We start from the raw sequence: 19,465 nt of genomic DNA, 5'->3' as shown, positions 1-19,465 counted from the left end.
AGTCGACCCCGGATCGGTTGGATTCCAATTGTCCAACGCGTTATTGCCAGAGGTAGCAGAGCTGAAGAGAGTGCTGCCTGAAGAGGCAGCACAGAAGAAAGCTCCGCCGGAGGTGGTAAAGCTAAAGGGAGTATTGCCTGAAGAAGCAGCACAGATGAAAGTACTGCCAGAGGTGGTGGAGTCAAAGGGAGTACTGCCTGAAGTGGCAGCACTACAGGAAGTACCGCCGGAGATGGTAGAGCCTAAAAGAATGCTGCCTGGAGAGGCAGCACAGAAGGAAGCTCTGCCGGAAGTGGTAAAGCCAAAGAGTGTACTGCCTGAAAGGGCAGCACAGAAGGAAGTACCATCCAAGGTGGTAATGGCAAAGGGAGTACTACCTCCAGTGGTAGCATGGAAAGAAGTGCCATAGGAGGAGGTAGCACTAAAGGAAGTTCTGCCAGAAGAGGCAGCACTAGAGACTGAGTTTGAAGCCAAGCTCTCTCTGCATTAGAAAGTGCATGCTTCCAGATATCACTGGCCATAGATTTTGGAACCCCAGTAACTGCTTGAATTTGCTGGAAGCTTATAGGAACATCCTGACAACAATAGGTGATGATCACAGCATGCCACCGTAGGGTAATCTCCCTTCCTAATTATTATAAATTAGCCTATCATATATTTCTGTTAGTACATAAGTTCTCTTACCTCACTTCTGATTTACAGTTGGGTGGATCGGGCTCATGGTTGGATAAGAATGTTTGTTGTAATACAGGTGTTTGTCAACTCAGAATGGATTTACCCTATTTACTCAAAAGGCTTGGCACCAGATTTTCTCTTGGGGCCAAGGTGTCCGAATACTTTTGAAATTTGTTAGTACTGTAGTATTTGAGGAGATTTTTGAAAACATTAATGGCATATGAGACCTTTACCATATAATATATATAATATTATAATATAATATAATAGACTTGGGGGGAAAAAAAAGTAGAAAAAAGTGCACATGGATAAATTACTTGCTCAGAAAAATGTATTCTAGGAGAGATATGATACAATGTATCATAAAGACAGAACAAAAATCTGAACAAGAAAAAAAGAAGAAAAACAGAGGGAGAGGAGAGTCGACATCAGACAATGATTTCATTAACAATGGTCTGGCCCATGATACCCTTCCCTTCCCCTTCCATACACCCGTCGATCCCCTCGTTACAATACACAAATAAAACTCGTGCAACCGTCCGACTCCTTGACAGATGGCTGAATAATTTCTTTGTTCGTTTGTTCGTTCGTTGATGAGAAATGAACAAAATCTATCCCAGTATAAACTTCTGATTATGCTTTTGTTCCTCCGCTTTAGATCCGGCACCCGTATCCGTCGTTATATTCATCAATGCAAATTATCATTATTTTCGCCGCCTCGTCTCGTCCGCCATGATGCAATTTTATTTCCCCCCGCCTCCGGGCGCTGTTCCAACTATTTATTATCGATACTCCTCCCGCTCCCCCTCTCGCTGCCCCTTTCACTGCCGCTCGGACTACCACTTCCAGCAACACCCGCCGACCTTCGATGGAGTATAGAGTCTTTGAAGCTGAGCGCCCTCTTAATGCCCCGGGTACTCCATTTTCCATGAGAGCTTAGTGGTGGCCCCCCGCTTGATCCGCCGACGCTTGCTGATAGTGCACTACCACTTCTTCTCAGCCCTCCCCTATTCTTGCCCTTGCCTTTCCTAGAAGGCGGTTCAGGACTCGCCAGCGGACTAGTCACTGGACTCAAAACTGGACTCTCCTCCACGACTCTCTCGGCCGCAGCTGTCTTAGGGGTGACCTCGATTTCTGTGGTGCTAGGACCTCCACCCGCAGTGTTTTGCGCACTAGCGATTACCGGCATAAGGCTCAATTCACCGGGGGGTGTATCAATCATTTCCGGGGTGACGGCCTCGTTCTCTAACATGCTGCCATTTCCGGGAAACCCCGACGGGTGGGAAGGAGCCAGATCGATAAGCGACTCATCGGTGTCCTCGGTTGATGATTCAGATTCATCGTCCTTCTTCATCGCCGCTTTCTTTTGCTTCTGTTCTGCCCGGATTTGCTTTCTCCACATCATCGCATAACGCCCATTCTTGGCAAGTAGTTCGTCGTGAGTGCCGGCTTCAGCGACTTGTCCTTCGTGAAGGCAGAGAATTTGATTGGCAGCTGTGATGGTTGACAGGCGATGGCTATGGATCGGAAGAGGTTGAGTTAATACTATGCATTGACGCACACTCGGTTGTAATGTTCCAATAGAAGCAAACCAGCAATCAACAAATTGGTGGGCAAAGGGTAAAGGATGCAGGTAGATGCAAGTTGTCCCCCGCATGGGGTAGTACTATCACCCCAGCCGCGAAACTAACAGCATAACTAATACGAAGGAATTTACTTACGCGATGACAAGGGTAGTTCGACCTTTAGCAAGCTCCCTCAGCGCGGCCTGAATATGCTGCTCTGTTTCAGAGTCCAATGCAGCAGTGGCTTCATCTAGGAGAATTATTTTGGGATTTTTCAAGATCGTTCGTGCAATTGCGACCTGGACCTCACTTTATTAGCATGCTGTTAAGACCCGCCCATTTGTGACCCTCACCCTTTGCTTTTCCCCCCCGGAAAGCCTTAACCCTCGCTCGCCAACCTTAGTGTTATAGCGATCAGGGAAGCTCATAATCTTATCATGGATGCTGGCTGCTCTGCAGGCCTCGAATACCATTTCATCAGTTGCGTTAGGGTTGGCATATTTCAAGTTGTACCTTTCAATCAATCAGCATATCCGTGTCTTCGTTCTTGCGATCGCTAGGATGGGGATAACTCACATTACGCTCTCGTTGAAAAGCACGGTGTCCTGGGGAACAACGCCAATATGCGACCTCAACGAGTCGATCGTAATATCTCGTACATCCTTTCCATCAACCTCTATACTACCCTCCTCGATGTTATAAAATCTGAAAAGAAGCCTCAAAACCGTTGTTTTGCCACCACCACTCTCACCAACAAACGCAGTAGTAGTTCCTGGTTTAGCCACAAAGTCAAGCCCGCGTAGGGCTGGCTTCCGAGCATCATAAGAGAAATGCACATCCTTGAAGGAAATTTCACCCTCGCATTTAGTAAGCTTCTCAGCGTGCGGCGCATCAACGACGGTAGGCTGCTCCTTGAACTGTAAATCAAGGAGGTTTGCATCAGTATAAATCAATGAACCCCGGACAAAAGACTTCTCACCAATTCAAGCATACGCTCGGAGTTGATCATGGAACTCTGGATGCTTCGATAGAATGTCCCGAAGAAGTTCAAGGGGCCCTAGTTTACTCACTTAGCACACCGATCACGGTGACAGGAGTTCGGTAAGTTACTAACCTGTAACTGCGCCAGATATGCCAGCAAGGAGACGAAACTTCCAACCGATGTTTCACCGGTCGAAACTTGCCATGCACTCAGAAAACAAGCCACAACAAGTCCGATAGTGAAAACGAGGTTTTGAGTGACATTCATAATGTTCAAACTGAAGAGGACCTTGTACTCTGCCTTCTGATAGGCTCTGACAGCATCTCTATACCTACCAAACTCGTAGCCTTCGGCGTTAAAGTACTTGACAGTTTCATAGGCTACCATAGAATCGTTTTTGACAGCATCCTCGTCGCGAGACCTGTTGACCATCTCCCTACGAATATCCGCGCGCCATTGGGCCATCCTCACTGTAATGTACAAATAACACAGGGTGACAATAGCCACGATAAGCGCATAATACCTAGGTACCAGAGTCAGAAGGTGTTATAACTGAATAATGAAAATATCCGAAACTCACGCATCAAAAGAGACAAGGAAGTATACAACTGCAACCACCAAATCAAACAACATGGGAACGACTTGGAATGTAACTTGTTCAAGGAAGGTATTAATAGCATTGCCCTTGCTAAGGGCACTCAAAACTTCTCCAGTCTTTTTGCCAAGATGGAAGTCGAGTGACAGGGAGTGAACATGTTCAAACGCTGAGGTTGATAAGGCTTGGTACGAATATTGGCCAATCGGTATCCACAACATGCTACGGATAGCACCAAGAATACCCATGTTGCCTTGAAGGAACCTGTAAACAATATATAGAAGTATTTGGACATATGGGAGACGTGCTGCCATTTTGATGGGTTAGTCTTTCCGAAGCACACAAACCACAACATGAAATTATAAAGACAAGGATAATATTACGCAGTTCTCCGTTTGACCCGCCGAGGATATTTGTAATCTTTCCAAGTTGTATCGGCACCATCACGTTTATACCACGTTGGAGCACCATGAGTATAAAACAAATTATCATGAGGAACTGCAGCCTCCTATCCTTACTTGGCCAGAGGTATGGGAAAAAGATGGTGTAGCCTTGGACATATTCCCACCAGCTTTGCTTTCCAACAACAGCCCGCCTACCCCATCCAGCCGGGGCATGAGTCGATGGCTCTGGGACACCATGTTTTCTATGCGCGGGGACAGAGCCATAATCTGGCGCACCGTCGACCGTAGATGAGGAAGAGGAGGCTAAAAGTGAGCTGCTCTCCTCCGAGTCACTATCGTCAGATTCCTGCCCCGAGAGTATGATGAGGAAAACGTATAGCCCGACCAATAGCACGAGGAAGACAATCCGAAGAACATCGATAGATAAGTCTACAATATCCCAATTGTGTAGTGAAAAGCGGTTTTTGGAAGCTCCGACACCTACACCACTCCCACCAATCAACGGACCATGCTTCTCTCCATAAGTGAAAATGTTCGCTACCAAGAGAACAACCTCGCCAACCAAACCAAAAAACCACGATGCGAGATGGGGTAATGTGGGGTAAAGGATGTTATCAAGCTGCGAGATTAGGATGATTGCATATATGAAGAGCAGCGAGACAGTGCAGATCTAGATGGGAGCCGAGTACATTAGTGACCAATGACCAAAGTGCGTATTCAGGAGGTACGTTTCACTCACAACATAATCTTTCCCGCACCACCAACCCTTCTTTGTCAAAGCATGCAAAATGACGTTTGTTGAGTTCGCGACTAAGGTGAAAATTACACCGACCAATAACCAATTGAACGCGGCCTTTCTCAGCGGAGTTAGTTTATCATCGGCCACCTTCTTTCCTTTGGCTTTCGCGCCTCCGGGAAATCGCTCTGCGATCCTTCCGAAAAGGCCACTGTTAGCTCGGCCCGACCTCTGGCGCCTTTTCTTTCTCTTCCCGTTGTCGTAGATGCCAGTAACAGGCGGTGGAGTGGGTTTCGAAGATTCAGAAGTCGAGATCCCCCACCAAGTCAGTGTGAATAGAAAGAAGAAAAAGAGAGATACTGGGTAGGCGTAGTGGATGTAGAACACGACATCCGGTGCTAACGAAGTCCCAGGATGGTAGGTGTCGCCCAAGGAGACAATATTTCCATTATTCTCCATATTCGATCGAAGAAGGGTTGGGGGATGAGAGAAGGAAGAAGGGGGTAGAGAAGGAAGGTAGATGCTGTGAAGGGCCCCGGATCTCCTCCCCCAAACCTCTCGCTTTTCTCCCTTCCTTCCTTTCTTAGTGACTACTTGTACAGAGCCCTAACTCACGACGGCGTTATGAGATTGTATGAGGCAAACCTCACAGTGGTGGCGGTGTAAGAGAATGACGCAAGACAATCCAATTCGACAATGAAGCAGCGGCAAAGCTGCCCTTTGTTACTGCGGGTTACTTGACGCAGGCGAGAGGGCGTATGATACGGGTTGGAGGAAATGGTTGAGAAAAGCGTGGTGCAGACTGCAAGGAGCGGAGTGGTTAAGCTTCAAGGAAACAAACCTCACTCCTTTCTCCCTCCGTCTATCGTTTACCTCGTTCACCACACAAGGCGGCAGTGAGCAGCAGAAAAGAAGTTCAAGAAAAATAATAATGCGAGTTTATGCCTGAGGAAGAAATAGAAAGGGAAGAAGGGAAAGAAAATAAACACCTCCAAAGTGAGAAAAAAATCCTAGAAAAGGGCTTCAAGTCTTTGCAAGCAAACTCGAGCGCCTGAGTCAAAAGGTTCCTATTCCTCTACGGTATTGTCCTCCCTTCTATTTTTGCCCCCTCGTTCCAGACTTTCCCTCTCAGCGCGTCAGATAGCAGAAAAAAGAAAAGAGAACCTATCAGGTAATAATATGATACTTGCGGAAGAAGGGAGAATTACTGCGGTATGGAAAAAAAAGAGGAGACGAGACGAGAAAGCCCAGAAAAGGGAACGGAATAAAATCTTGACGCGCCTTGTGAGACGAGAGAGAGAGAGAGAGCGCCTAGCACGCAACCCCAAGTTGGGATGCAATTGAACTAGAGCAGAGAATTAACCGGGGAAGAAGAGCCATCGACGGGCTCGACTCCGGAAGAAAAGCAGTTTTTACGGTTGTGAAAGAAGAGGGTTAGGTCAGCCACCAGAGCGGAGGCCAGACCAGGAATCGGCTCCTCAAAAGATGCCCCCCGAACCTCACTCCTCCCTGCCCCAGTGTTGAGGAAAGGTTTATTATTGTACCAGTATGTACCAGGTACCCCCATCGACTACCGGTATCTCACTGGTTTATCCGCATTCGCTTACTTCTTCCGGGCGAATCCAAGCTCGCTTTTTCGGCAGTTCTATTCTTCCCCGGGATCCCATTGGTCCTGCAGGCTGCAGGTCTGCAATACCGTAGAAAAAGGAGGAAAAAAAATAATAAAAAAACCAAAACCGGTTCGCCATGCGATGTGCCCTGAGCAATGTTCCACTGTATGCAATCAGTCAATCATGGACAACTCACTTCTCCTCTTGGGAGAGATTTCTTGCTGTGTTCCTGTGGGGATCTGCTTCTCACCGCGCTGGAAAAAAAAACACCCCAAAAAAAAGAAAGAAAGAAAGAAAGGACTGCAGCTCTCGTGGGATTTTATCGAGGCTTCTTTTTTCTGCAAAGCTTGGAAAAAGTGGGAGGATATGCCCAGGACGACACAGGATGCTTACCGGTATCTACCGACTGTTATCGTACTGGTAGTGTCTCTGTTCTCGTATGGCTCCCCGCGTGAAATGGAATGTCCCTCGGATATAGTCTACCGTGCTATTCGAGCAGTATCCCCGAGCGCCGTACCCTGGCGGAGAAACCGCGAAGCCCATACTGTAATCAGACAGAATGTCGGGGAGACAGATAACGGAGTGGCACCTAAGCACTATCCGCGTTCAAAGCGAGCTTTTTTCCCGCCCCGATTCTATCATCGATGGCGGTACGAGTACTCGAGTACAGTACAAACCTGATCCAGGCGCTCCGCCCATCGCCGACATGGACCAAGATAAAGAAAGCGGCTTCCCCGTCCAGCATTAAATTATCGCTGGCACGGCTGGGTAGTGAGCTACGAGTACCGAGTTCTTATCATTAGGGAGGTTCTGTAAGCGGTCATGAACGTGAACTTGCTCTTGTTGCCACAGCAACACTCACCCACTACCCAAACATGGTTGGGAAGGCAAGCTAATTCAGGTGCACACCAGAAAGCAGGCTAAGCGTGAACTTGTATAGTTCATGAATTAGTGTGAACTTGAGCATGTACGAGTACAGTACTCGTACTATAGATACTCGTAAACAATGTAAACAAAGTGGCTGATTGGCCCAGGATTATTTTATGCAAGCTACGATAGTAGCATGTGTCTATTCTGGATAGGGATAAATTTATCATGTCTGTTCAGGTTCGGGTGCTCGAATATTTCTCCTATCCCCCAGAGCCTGTTTTTCTTGATGAAGAGGATAGTCCATTTGTGACACAATGCAGCGTTCATGTTCAGGTTCACGCACACGACAGAACCTCCCTATTATAGTCAGTCCCGTCCAGTCGCAGTCGGACGGCCGTCGATGGTCGTCTGACTGGACGACTAGGAGCACCGGTGTTAATATACCCAGTGGCTGGAATAGTGAGAAAAAGAAATTTGAATGTGAGGTTGTATCATAATATTATTATTATAAAAAGAAAGGAGTGTAAGCTACTCTTGGTTCCAATAACTCCTACGGAAAGAGAGTAACACACATCACCCACTCACATAAGAAAACAAGAAAATAAATTTCAAACCCTACTAAGTATCACCCTACTAAGTATCACCACTAGTCTCGCCTTCCAAGTTCTCACATCCACAGTTCCAGTGCTATGATATGACGGGAGTAGTGTATGCATCAACAGAATATTCTATCTCACAAAGCTAGAACAAAACCGAAAATACAGAACCCTTCCAACAGACCAAACCCTGCGATTCCTCCAATAACTTCCGGGGTCGGAGCAAGGGGCAGTATGTCAATTATAGTTTTTAGTACAACCACTCGATAGAAGTGTTCGCGATCCGAGACATGTTTTTAATCGTGATTGCGCAATCGGCCAAGTTGGGGTCTTGGAATTCGTTCCCTCATTGCTCCCCTTTACTGGAAGTCAACGACCAAGGAGTGATTGGCGAGCCCGGATAAGAAAAAGTGGTGATGAACGGAGAGCATAGCTGAATAGTGGGAACAAGAAAGATATAAATCGATATCTAATACCCCATTAAATCTCCCCCGGTTTCCAGAACTGCAGCTACTCCGTCATGTTTGATACTGGACTTTGTACATGTTTCTATAATTTTTCGGAAAACATCTCAGGAATCATCCGGCAAACTAGGGTAAATTTTATGCTACCCTCTTCTTAGCAGCTAATTACCTCCGTGGTACCCACAATCCTTGGGTATGATACAATCGGTTTCTAAACTCAACTCATATGTATTTTGTAGTGTTTGAATGGGGGAAATAAAAGAGTATTCCACAGTCTCAATATTGTCGGTTTCGACTTCTTCATACCCATACAAGCTATACAAATTAGGGGAAGAAATTTCTGAATACCGCAAGCTAATATCCGCCGAATAATCCCTTTCTTAGTACCCCTCATATCTTGCAATGAGCTGTTCTTTTAGCAAGGGCGGACGACTAATGTGAGGCATGTTTTGCGAACGCTTCTGTCCAGTGGCTGTACAGTACACTTTGGCTATTCGAAGGAGCCCACTTACTCACTTACCTTACCCAAGTACCGTACGCCCAGACACAAGAGATTTCTCTGGCGTCTAGCCCGCCCGCTCTGCCCCCAGGACTTGATATCACCAATAACTTCTTGGCTTTAGCAATGTGAATTCCCGGAAACCCCCCAAAGCAACCCATTATACAGGTCTGCCGAACCCACATTTCCATACCTGACCATCAATACCCTTGCTAGCCCGTTCCTTAAGCCTACTACCAAAAGCAGTCCCCCCAAGCCCTGATACACCCCTAGCGGTGAGGGCTAGGTTCGCAAGTCCTAATAGTTTATACTATTATCATAGCTATCATAACATTATTATGCTATTATGATACATAGTATCATAGTTAAGATATCACACTAACTGTTAGAAATGGTTATGTAGCTATTGGACTGGACGAGATAAAGGATTGATTGTGTATTGAGATTTTTCAGAGTAAAGAATTAAGGAGAAAAGCAATCAGAGAGAAAAGGAAGCGAGAAGCGCAGGAACAACAGGAAGAGGAGGCGGTTAGCCTTCCATCTTCGCATGTATGCTGGTCAGGTGTTTTTGGGGTGTGTACGTAATCTACTATCATAATATTATTATGTAGATACATCATTCTTACTTATGAGTAGTGCCGCCTAGTCAAGGACCCCCATGTGTGTAGTAGACCTCCAATCACAGGTCCACACTTTTCTTGTTCTGGTTCCGTATTTTATCTAGAACTTCCCTAACACTAACCGCTCCCCAGGGCCAAAAAAAACTTGCGTAGCCCGAAGATGATACTAAAAGCGTGGCTCGCCAGGAGTTACGATATCATACCTAGGGAATCCCAATCACCCCACTGACATTACATCTCCTGGTACTAGGTTTCAAGTAACTAGACACCTCCTGGCACTGCCTCTTCCCCATTCGCCTCCTTTTTTTTCCCCCATTCTCCATCTTTCTTCACAGGGCACCCGGACGCACTCGTGCTAGCTAGGCTATAGTCCGAAAGCCCCAGGAGGGCTGCTAACAGTCGGTACTGGTGGCTATTCCCACGGGCACTAGAGTTGTAGAGCAAGGTTTAGGTGAGCCAAGAGCAAGAACTCGGCATTCACGCCTTTCTTCTTGAATAGTCTCTGTCTCCGGCGTAGCTGGGAAATACGGTTCTTGCCATTCAATAATTATATGCTCCCACCAATTTAACGAATTGATTCCCCCCCGTCTAGATTGTTGGGATTACTAGGAGATATATTACGGGGGAAGGGGGGGGGTTTAAAAAAAAAAAAAAAAAAAGTATGTTAATTGATAGTTCTTAATAGAGAGATAATTGATCGATGATGCGCCCTTTTGTTGGAGAAGGGAAAAATGTGGTATGATAATATTATCATACCATAACACAGCCACACTTTTACTTCTTTGATATCACATAATAAGTATTACAATAATATTATTATGATAATTGTATTTTTTATTATTTCTTATTCAGTAATCAACTAAGTTAGGTCCCAATACCTATTTACCTTAACCTTCCATAATCAACCAAATAACATATCACCCCATTGTCCTTTCACTCCTACAGATTGACAATACTGACCTCCCCCAACCAAGCACTATATTCCCATCACTCTCACAAATTGTCAATACCGTTCCTCCAACCACCCAATCCCGGCAATTATTACGACACCCGTATTTTATAGCCAATTTTTACTTCCCCCAATTCTATATGGAATCCCAATAACAAAGACCCCATACCTCACTCAATAACAGCCATCGTGAAGTCTCGACACGCAAATCTTCTCAGCCACGCAACACATTTTCCATCACCCTTGCGCACGCTTTGGAATACCCCCACTCGTCGAACAAAACCAACACTCGGAAAAGGACTCGTCGCCAAGTTGAAGCCACGGAAACGGTGGACTGACCGACACCCGCTGCCGCTCATGGGTCGGAACGTTTTTTACTGCACGGCACTGTCTACTCGCAATGTCGAGGCGTTTTTCGAAAAGACTGCTATTGCGTGACGTCAAAAATTGGCCCCTTTCGCTCGGGTCTAGGCGGTATGCGGTAGTAGTTCTTTTTAAAAACGCCTCGGCACTACTTAATACCAATATGTTGTACTAGATAATCCACTGGTCAAACGCTGCCATCGGCAAACCGGTCTCGCATCCAAACTACAGGTAATCGTGCGCAGGAAGCGGGGGAATAAGGTTGGTAAGAAAGGGACTCTACTACGGTAATCGACCAATGATACCATGCCCTGTGGGACATTGGTTATCCAAAATTCTAACCATCCTCGATTAAACCTTGTCACCCGGGTATCACATCTGAAAGTAGAGTGACTGACTCACACTCGTCACGCGTCTATCAAAGCCTAGGATCGGTGGCAGGAATGATTCTCGACAACACATATATATATATATGAAATACCAAATCTACCCACAACTGTTCTATACCCCGGAAATATATTACCATCACCTCTGCTGGCTAGGTAGCATCTCCCCGAGTTCGAGCTTTGGCTATCTCAACCTTTTGCGGTGCAGAGAGCGCCATCAGAATGGGTGAAGGTTCGAAACAGAACCCTGGCATCGCTCAGTTACCAGTAGGCTAGCATCCAATGTAATTGCCAAACACTGACCATCCCACAGATACAGTAGGGAGCCTTTGTTACCGGGGGGGGTCTTTACTGTTTCCTTACTCCCACCATCAGCGTTCTTTTTAGCCTCTCTCTACCTTACAACCATCTTCGAACCTACGCTCGGACAGTCTAGCTAACGAAAATATCATGCACCCATCACTTGGTAACGCACATTCTATCTCACCGCCTCCCTTCCCATAACCAGTACTCGAGTACGTACATTACCCACAGCAGTCTATCCACAAGTCAACGCCCATGGCACAGCCTCTACTTACCATCCACTCAAACCCTGCAGCCACGCATACCCCCCCCCCCCAGCTTTATCCCAGTCTTCATCAAGCCCTCACCCCTGGCCGGAGAATTGCACTACCAAGTTTCACTCACTCACACCCCCTCACAGGGTCTCACTCGACCACTTAGAAAATCTCTCTCCCCTTGCTTTTTCCACACATGCACACACCTGCAGCGCACAAGCCGCATGATCACTATTTCAATTCTTGCAAAAAAAAAAAAAAAAAGTAAACCTCAGCTATACTCGAGTACTTGTACCATACTCGAGTAATGTACGAGTAGAGAGTATCGTAAACCAATGTCACACGCATCGGGCGTATTGGGAATTGGGCGGTTGGGAGATAAGGAACGTATGTGGTGGACGGGGCGGGTAGGTGTGAGTGGATCCTGAGAAAGAGGAGGGGATGGGAGGATCGGGGAACAGGATGTCTTGAAGAGGCTTGGTTTTTATATTTTTGGTTTTTTTTCTTGATTCGGTGGAGCTTTCGATTGTGGTGTGGGTGTTATACGACGTAGATCCACAGCTCATGTTGAACGAAGGAGATTGTCTATTACGACCGTACAGCAATGAGAAGGCAGACCTACCACCCCCTCTACCACCCCCTCCACCTTGCCCAAACACCAACCACAACCTCATCCTCGTCAACGACAAAGTACCTCTCGTATCCACTACCCGCAATGCACGCATGCTGCGGCCAGATCCTAACCTTACTCCCAAGCCGAACGCTGCTCACATTCCCGTTTGGAACCTCCGTGAGGATTCCATGCTCCTGGGAGATGCGACCAACGACCCACCCAGCGCCCTCAAGCTCGTGCTCAAACTCTGCTTCGTTCTCTGCACGCCAGCTCGAGACGGTGCCCCAGCCCGAGTACGCCCTTCCCGGCTCCCGCCCGAGGCCGACGGTGCCAACATTTATGAGGGCTTCGTTCTCACCGCTGGCCCCCCGACGGGGGTACAGTGAGACTACTTCCGCGAGGATCGTTAGCGCGAGGTCGGAGGTTCCTAGGCCTTCTGGAGTGGCGGTGGAGGCGTGGGTTGATAATTGTTGGAGGTCGAGCATTGTGTATACCCCCGCGTGGAATTCTACGTGCATGCCCTTTTCCCGAAGGTCTGCAAAGAAGGAAATCATTTTTTGGAGTTTTGGCGGTACTTGACCAGGAATTCCCGCTCCAGCAGTAGAAATAATGGTCGGGGTTGCACCGACGGACAACGTCCAGCCAGTGAATAGTGGTGGCAAGACACCCTGCGCCTCGGCCTTGCCTGCCGCATCAACCGCTGTATCGACCTCCTCTCGCAGCAAGGCCAGTGCCTCGTCGGAATCACTGACGCTGTAGGAATGGCCGGCGTGGCAGTAGAATCCTGCAAGACCGATGTCGGACTCCTTTACACACGCCAGCAATTCCCCGAAGGCCGGGGAGTCATGCGCGATGCCGGCACGGCGGGTGCCCATGTCTAGTTTTACATAGACGTTCCAGTCCACGCCGGCGGCTCTGAGTGCACGGACTTGGGCGGGGTGGTCGACCAATACAGATATCTCCAATCCCGAGTAGGATTCTTCGAGCCTTTGTAGCCGGTAGATGGACGATACGGGGATAGGCATCCCATAAAGAATCTTTGCATCTCATCAATAAATGATTGGAGAAATCATGGCAAGTAGGAGGAGGAACACACATCCTTAACAACACCCTCCATAATCAATGGACCCAACCCTTCGGCTTCCCTCACGGTCGATATAACAACCTTCCCACCACGAGCCTCCCGGCCAAGCTGCAGCCGACTAACCTCCACCGTCTGGGCATGCCAAACCATCCCGTAAGCTAATCTCCATCTAAATATAACCTAGTCCCGTACAACCATTGCTTTTTCATATCGCCACCTCGAAATAGACATCAGAGGAGAACAGAAAAGAGAGGGAAAAGCCCACCTTATGAGTCTTTACATGCGGCCTAAACCCCACAGACAACGCATCCACTGCCTGCAGTACACGAGAGCAGTTTTTCTCCAACACCGGCCGGGATATGACAGCCGAAGGCGTTGGCAACATATGTATCTTCTGTCCAATATATTCGGCCATTTTACGTATTTCTGGGGGGAAAAATCTAAGTGGTCGGAAATCTGACTGGGAATTTGATTGAAGCCGAATTGAATCCAACTGAGCTGAGAGGTCTCTCATTTGGTTTGGATTTACTTCTATATGAGCTGCCCACCTCCCCTGGGCAGGGTAAGTTGCTGCAGGATACCGGTAGTCTACGGCAGAACAGTGCTATTCATGTATCATACCCACGACGAAACTGGGCTGGTGACGAACAAGGATCAGCAACAAGTTTTTGTTACCCTACTTTGACGAGTTCCATTCTGCCCACCAAATACAGCACGCTATTCGTCACCAGCCCGCTTTCGTCGTGGGTACTATTCGAGTACGAGTACAGTACTGTACAGTGAAGACTGCAGTAGCGATACCTAGACTAGAAAGTGGAAACCGAACATATTGCAATGCTGTTATCACAAATTATTAATAACCTACCTTACCTCATTGCCTAACCTTATCAAATAAAGTGAGCACCTAGCGAGATAAATCATAAGAGAAAAAAATTAAAAAATAATACCAAAAACGCCTATGCTCTTGATATATACAAGCAAAACTCAATAGGCAGGTCATAACTTCATTTACAAATTATGAATGGCTAGAATGAGATCCTATCAGATGGTAATGGTGACAAGTAAAAGAAAAGAAAAAAAGAATTAAGGAGAAGAAGACTAGCCATTCTTCCCCCGACTCCTTCACGCCTATGATATAAGATGAAAACCCCCAGGATAAAAAACGAGAACTGAAAGGAAATGCGAGGAAAGGAAAATGTGTATGAACTCCCGCACGTTTATCATCTAGGATCCACGGCATGCGGCATACCTCAATGAACCAGAGTTTTGACATCAATCTGCTAATCACCACGGGTGGTGCCTCGGGGTGGTAGCCATAGCAACACCTGTCACTATGGAGAATACGAAATTTGATATAATGAAAATAAAAGAGAAAAAATAAAATGTCCGGGAGCAGATGAGTGGGGCGCAAGTTAAATGAAGGGCTTTCTGGCAACGATAAAGTAACTATTCCCGTTAAAATTCCAGGGCTTCAACAAGGCACTTCGAGGGAACGATGGGGCATACTTTGGATTGTACACATGAATGTGTTTATTCTTGAGATCCCTTTGAGCCCTTGTACAAAGTTCTCTGGCTTCCTCCCCTGTCATTCCTAGCACCCGCGTGAATGACGCTAGCCCGTATGCCTCGAAAGAGCTATCTGAATTGAGCAACGCCCAGTACCCTATTTCTTTCATCCTAGGGTCCCTGGGCCAGGGGCCCCAGGGCATGTTGCGGACTTCCTCCTATCCTCCTTGTCAATACCCTTGACCTGCTTCGCTATATGCATGCGGGAGTGGTGATTAGACGTACCGTGACATTTACAAATCCGGCGTTGGTGACTAATTGCCTTAGCTTTGTGGCGATAGCGGGTAGACCCATCTGCTCCAGTGCTAGATTGAGATTGTGCATGTATTGGCGCAGAGCACAATTCTCAGGATAACTACCATCGTCGCTACGGACGTCCATTAAGTGCTCGATCAGCTCTACATAGCCACCAGGCTTCAGGTGGTGGAACATTTGGGCGAGGTAGGTTTCCCAGTTCTTGATGCTTTGGCCAAGAAGTCGAGAGTGTATAAAGTCGAAATGGCCCTGTATAACCCCAACGTTAGCGCCATTGAAGAAGAGGGGGAGGGAGCGGGTATTACCGGTGGCCACGTCCATTCAAGTTCTGCATCGTCGACCTCAAAACGGCAGTTCGGTAGGACCATTGTCGGTTGAATGGGGCTTAAGTCAGTTCCTATGACATGAGCATGCGGAAAGTGTCTAGCGTGATAAGGACCGTTAGCAATTGAGGGTCTCCAGGCTAGTCCCCGTGGAACCTACTCCGCCATATCGAGCGCCCAAATCCCAGTTCCCGTGCCGATGTCCAAAATTCGTTTGGGTGGATTCCGATCTAGCGGCGCGAGAAACAATCTCCCATTCAACATTTTCAGAAAGATTTGATGGTGCATATCGAGCCTATGGTATATTAGGGGCCCATGGTTCAATTCCGGGGCACTCAATCCCAACATACCGATCCTGCTCCGTCTCATCATTCGGCATTGGATAATTGCCCTGCGAATAAGAATGGTATCGGCGACCTGCATAATGGCATTTTAGCAGTGAGTTCTAAAGGAAATCGAGTCAAGCCAGGATGTTAAGCGACAGGTGGGGATCCGAAAACAAAAACAAAAACTCACCATGTTCGTACTGGTAGTCGACTACACTAGACGTTATCGACACGCACCCACTCGGACTATTCCACAACCCATCCAAGCTCGTCGATCAGTCACGGGAAAACTCCGGGGAAATGGTACGTGGAGCGCAAACGCAGGGGGAACGGGAAGTAGGCAAAGTTACATGTTATGCAAGGAGGGATTGCCAAGATTCCAAAGAGGGGCAGGACAAAAACTCACACTTGATCCTCATCACTTTCATGATAGTCCTAACGTTTCCAATCAACTCAATGCCCCACAGGTCCGTACGAAATTAAGCAGTGAGCACAAAACATACCATCCCAGAGTCCACCTCAATATTCGTGCAATCAAGGGGCGGAAGTGCCGCACCCACGGATTGACCACTCATCGTGCTATCGAGGGGCGGAGGTGCCCTACTCACGGGTTGTCCACTCACAGTGCTATCGAGGGGCGGGAGTGCCCCACCCACGGGTCGTTCACTCATAGTGCTATCGAAGGGCGGAAGTGCCCCACCCACGGGTTGTCCACTCATAGTGCTATCGAGGGGCGGGAGTGCCCCACTCACGGGTTCATTCATAGTGCTATCGAAGGGCGGAAGTGCCCTACCCACAGGTCGTCCACTCATCGATTAATATCGCTCGCCTAGTGGCTAACAGATGATAGAAGCAAATTAGATGAGAAGAGTAGATGGTAGTAAAAAAGAATCCGGCGAGTTGAAGTTGGCAATTATAGATGCAGTCGAGTTTGTTCCTTCCTTCCGCGAAACAGGTAACGAATAACCTGAAAGGATGAGCGGACCCAGGTCTTCGGGAGAGTGTCAGGTACGGGATGGATAAAATGGAAGGCGAATAAAAGGCGAAAGGGCAGCTGTGCAACTTTTATGGAAAAAAAAAATCTTCCACTTTGTATTGTGGCCCCCGAACAGGATTATATACGGACCCAAGGAGCTGGGAGCCGGTAACTTTGTTTTTTTTAAGGATGGAGGGAGGGCAGAAAAGAATGGAAGCACAAGTATGAGAGGGATACGTTACCACAACACACAGCAGAGGAAAGGGAAGGAAGAGAATGAAAGAACGGACACGGACGAAAAAGAAGCGGGGTAGGGAATACCGTGCAAGCCTGGGAATGGGGAATTTCTTAACAACCTTTCTTTTTCTCTGCCTCACTCAACCTACGAGTACAGGTGTCCCCGTCGGTGACTTTTTTTTTCTTTTTTCTCTTTTTTCTTTTGAAAGCTAGAGAGCGTGAGAAATAAGTAAAATGGTTGGAAGTGGGGAGAGAGGGAATGAGAGTAAGAGGCACCACAGCACATTTGCCTGGAGGGGAGTGTAAAAAGGTCAAGGTGGAGGGGGAAGATGATGGATTAACGTGTGTGAAAGCACTACAAACAGAGAAGAAGGGAGCTTTCTCCTTTTTTCCCTCAACTCTAGTGAGCGCTACGACTGTCCCCAGGACAGCGAGGATAGCGTGAGATACCGGTAAGAGAGAAGGAGAAAAAGGATCCTGCCAGCTGCCGACCATAACAAGCATACAGACGGTAAATGCGGTAGCGTAGGGTACCAAGTATTCTAACCCTTCTAAGGAAGGTGCAGTATGAGGAAAAGAGTAGAGCGATGCATCCACCAATTCGCCGCGGTTACAGACGAATCCACAAAATTTAATGTAAAAAGAAAAGAAATCGTAAAGAGTGGTGAGGAGAAATTGAGGCGGAGGAACAGAAGGACGGTAGTCTACCGTACTCGTAGAGGCAAGTTCAGAAAAAGGGAGGGTGGGAAAATGTCGAAAAGAAAATAAGAAATACCGGTAAAAGAAAAGAAAAGAAAGCAGTTGAAGTGAAGAGTTCGGAGCAGACAGAGGAAGCTTCAAGCCCGCAGAGGGTATGGTGCCTGTTGACTAGCTTAGAATCAGCCTTCGAGACAGCCAATTCCTCCCAAACTTTCGACCAACCTCATTTGCTATTATATTACCCATTCCTTCTCCAAATAGCGCAGTGAACACATTTACGGGGGGAGATTCTATTCCTCGAGAGGTGATTTCCCGCTGGAATAACTCTTGAGGTCGAAGCAAAATTTGGGTGAGTTTCGGAGGCAGGCAACCTTGTAGAAAATCAAGTCCATTGGTTGAGCAATGTACCAATATATTGCCTAAATGAGTATGATAGTATCACTCTATCCTATGACTTGTGCCCCCATCTCTGGATGGATCCAAGGCTCGATTCTACAAGTAAGATGCTAGCATCATTCAAGTACTCGAGCGCTATAATTTACCTGCGCAGGCAGCATGGTCGACGAGAACTCGCGCGGTAGTCTACGGTAGTCTACGTTCCCGAGCACCCTACTCGTACAATACTGACACGGGTGGCAGACGTGAGTGAGAGTCGATCAGCTCCTATTTCGCTTTCTACGACATCCACACGCACCTCTTAGCTCTCACAGTTTCACTTCAAGCATCAAGCTGTACTCGTACAGTAGCCCCACCAGGCGATCCTCGCTCCATTGACGAACTCCCCCACCGCCACAAACTTCCTACTAACTTATTCCTTCCCCCCATCGAATAACGTCTCTTCCGATCAAAACCGCTAACTGTTATGGGGGAGGGGGGGGGGGGCGCTGCACCACATTACTCGAGTAAAAATATCACAGGAATCGCGCGACGTTTCATGCCATCTACCGATAATCCCAATCATATGATCCTGTTTTACTTCCGTCCAGCAAGATCCATAACTAACCATCACAACCCTTCCACCATGCCACCCACCTCCGTATGGTACGGGTACAAGCAGCAATTCAGAATGGCCACTATCGTACTCGAGTAGCCCGAGCATTTTACGCCCCCATCCACGACATGATATGCCATTCCCCATCCGATCCCATCCCATCAGACAGACATATCATAGTGCTAGTAACGGAGCCTTCTAGACTCCATGCCCTAAACCCCACCGACACCTTAATCATCAGCGACTAATTAATAGTTTGACGACAATCTTAGCATGATACACCAGATAACCTCCCGCACGCCAACACAATCACAATTGTGCCAGTACGAGTACAGTACTAGTACAGCTCTCGAGCACAGCCGCGCAATGATTCCAACACGAGAAACACCCTTTCCCCCGCGCCCTATACTACCTGTAGTATGATATATGATGCAGCACAGGCAAGAGTGCGGTACAGTACACTCGAGCACGATAGAGCTTCACGACTTGGCAAACGCGCATCCGAACAGTAAACTCACCCATTG

General features: G+C 47.5%; 3 protein-coding genes; all 3 read right to left on the bottom strand.

Moving 5' to 3' along the window:
• Window positions 1–1,103: 1,103 nt before the first annotated feature.
• Window positions 1,104–6,877, bottom strand: GSTUM_00011168001 (uncharacterized protein). XM_002841752.2 has 11 exons: window positions 6,818–6,877; window positions 6,166–6,730; window positions 4,961–6,082; window positions 4,201–4,891; window positions 3,803–4,124; window positions 3,355–3,745; window positions 3,220–3,297; window positions 2,817–3,157; window positions 2,594–2,753; window positions 2,397–2,539; window positions 1,104–2,192 (listed from the first exon to the last, which is right to left on the bottom strand). The coding sequence occupies exons 3-11, from the start codon at window positions 5,414–5,416 to the stop codon at window positions 1,451–1,453; spliced, it is 3,324 nt and encodes a 1,107-aa protein (XP_002841798.1). The 5' UTR covers window positions 5,417–6,082; window positions 6,166–6,730; window positions 6,818–6,877; the 3' UTR covers window positions 1,104–1,450.
• Window positions 6,878–12,501: 5,624 nt separating this feature from the next.
• On the bottom strand, window positions 12,502–13,983 carry GSTUM_00011166001 (uncharacterized protein; the record flags this gene model as incomplete). The annotated part of the gene is made up of 3 exons (XM_002841751.1): window positions 12,502–13,521; window positions 13,581–13,700; window positions 13,834–13,983. 3 exons carry the CDS (start codon window positions 13,981–13,983, stop codon window positions 12,502–12,504), a joined length of 1,290 nt encoding a protein of 429 aa, XP_002841797.1.
• Window positions 13,984–14,448: 465 nt separating this feature from the next.
• Window positions 14,449–17,525, bottom strand: GSTUM_00011165001 (uncharacterized protein). XM_002841750.2 has 9 exons: window positions 16,542–17,525; window positions 16,445–16,473; window positions 16,229–16,284; window positions 16,063–16,129; window positions 15,873–16,007; window positions 15,695–15,812; window positions 15,360–15,638; window positions 15,075–15,292; window positions 14,449–15,014 (listed from the first exon to the last, which is right to left on the bottom strand). Exons 1-9 carry the CDS (start codon window positions 16,848–16,850, stop codon window positions 14,981–14,983), a joined length of 1,245 nt encoding a protein of 414 aa, XP_002841796.1. The 5' UTR covers window positions 16,851–17,525; the 3' UTR covers window positions 14,449–14,980.
• Between the last annotated feature and the right edge of the window lie 1,940 nt (window positions 17,526–19,465).

This window comes from Tuber melanosporum (assembly GCF_000151645.1).
Source record: "Tuber melanosporum whole genome shotgun sequence assembly, scaffold_8, strain Mel28".
Taxonomy (NCBI): domain Eukaryota; kingdom Fungi; phylum Ascomycota; class Pezizomycetes; order Pezizales; family Tuberaceae; genus Tuber; species Tuber melanosporum.
The sequence above is the reverse complement of the archived record's forward strand: the minus strand, read 5'-3'. Positions and strand labels throughout refer to the sequence as shown.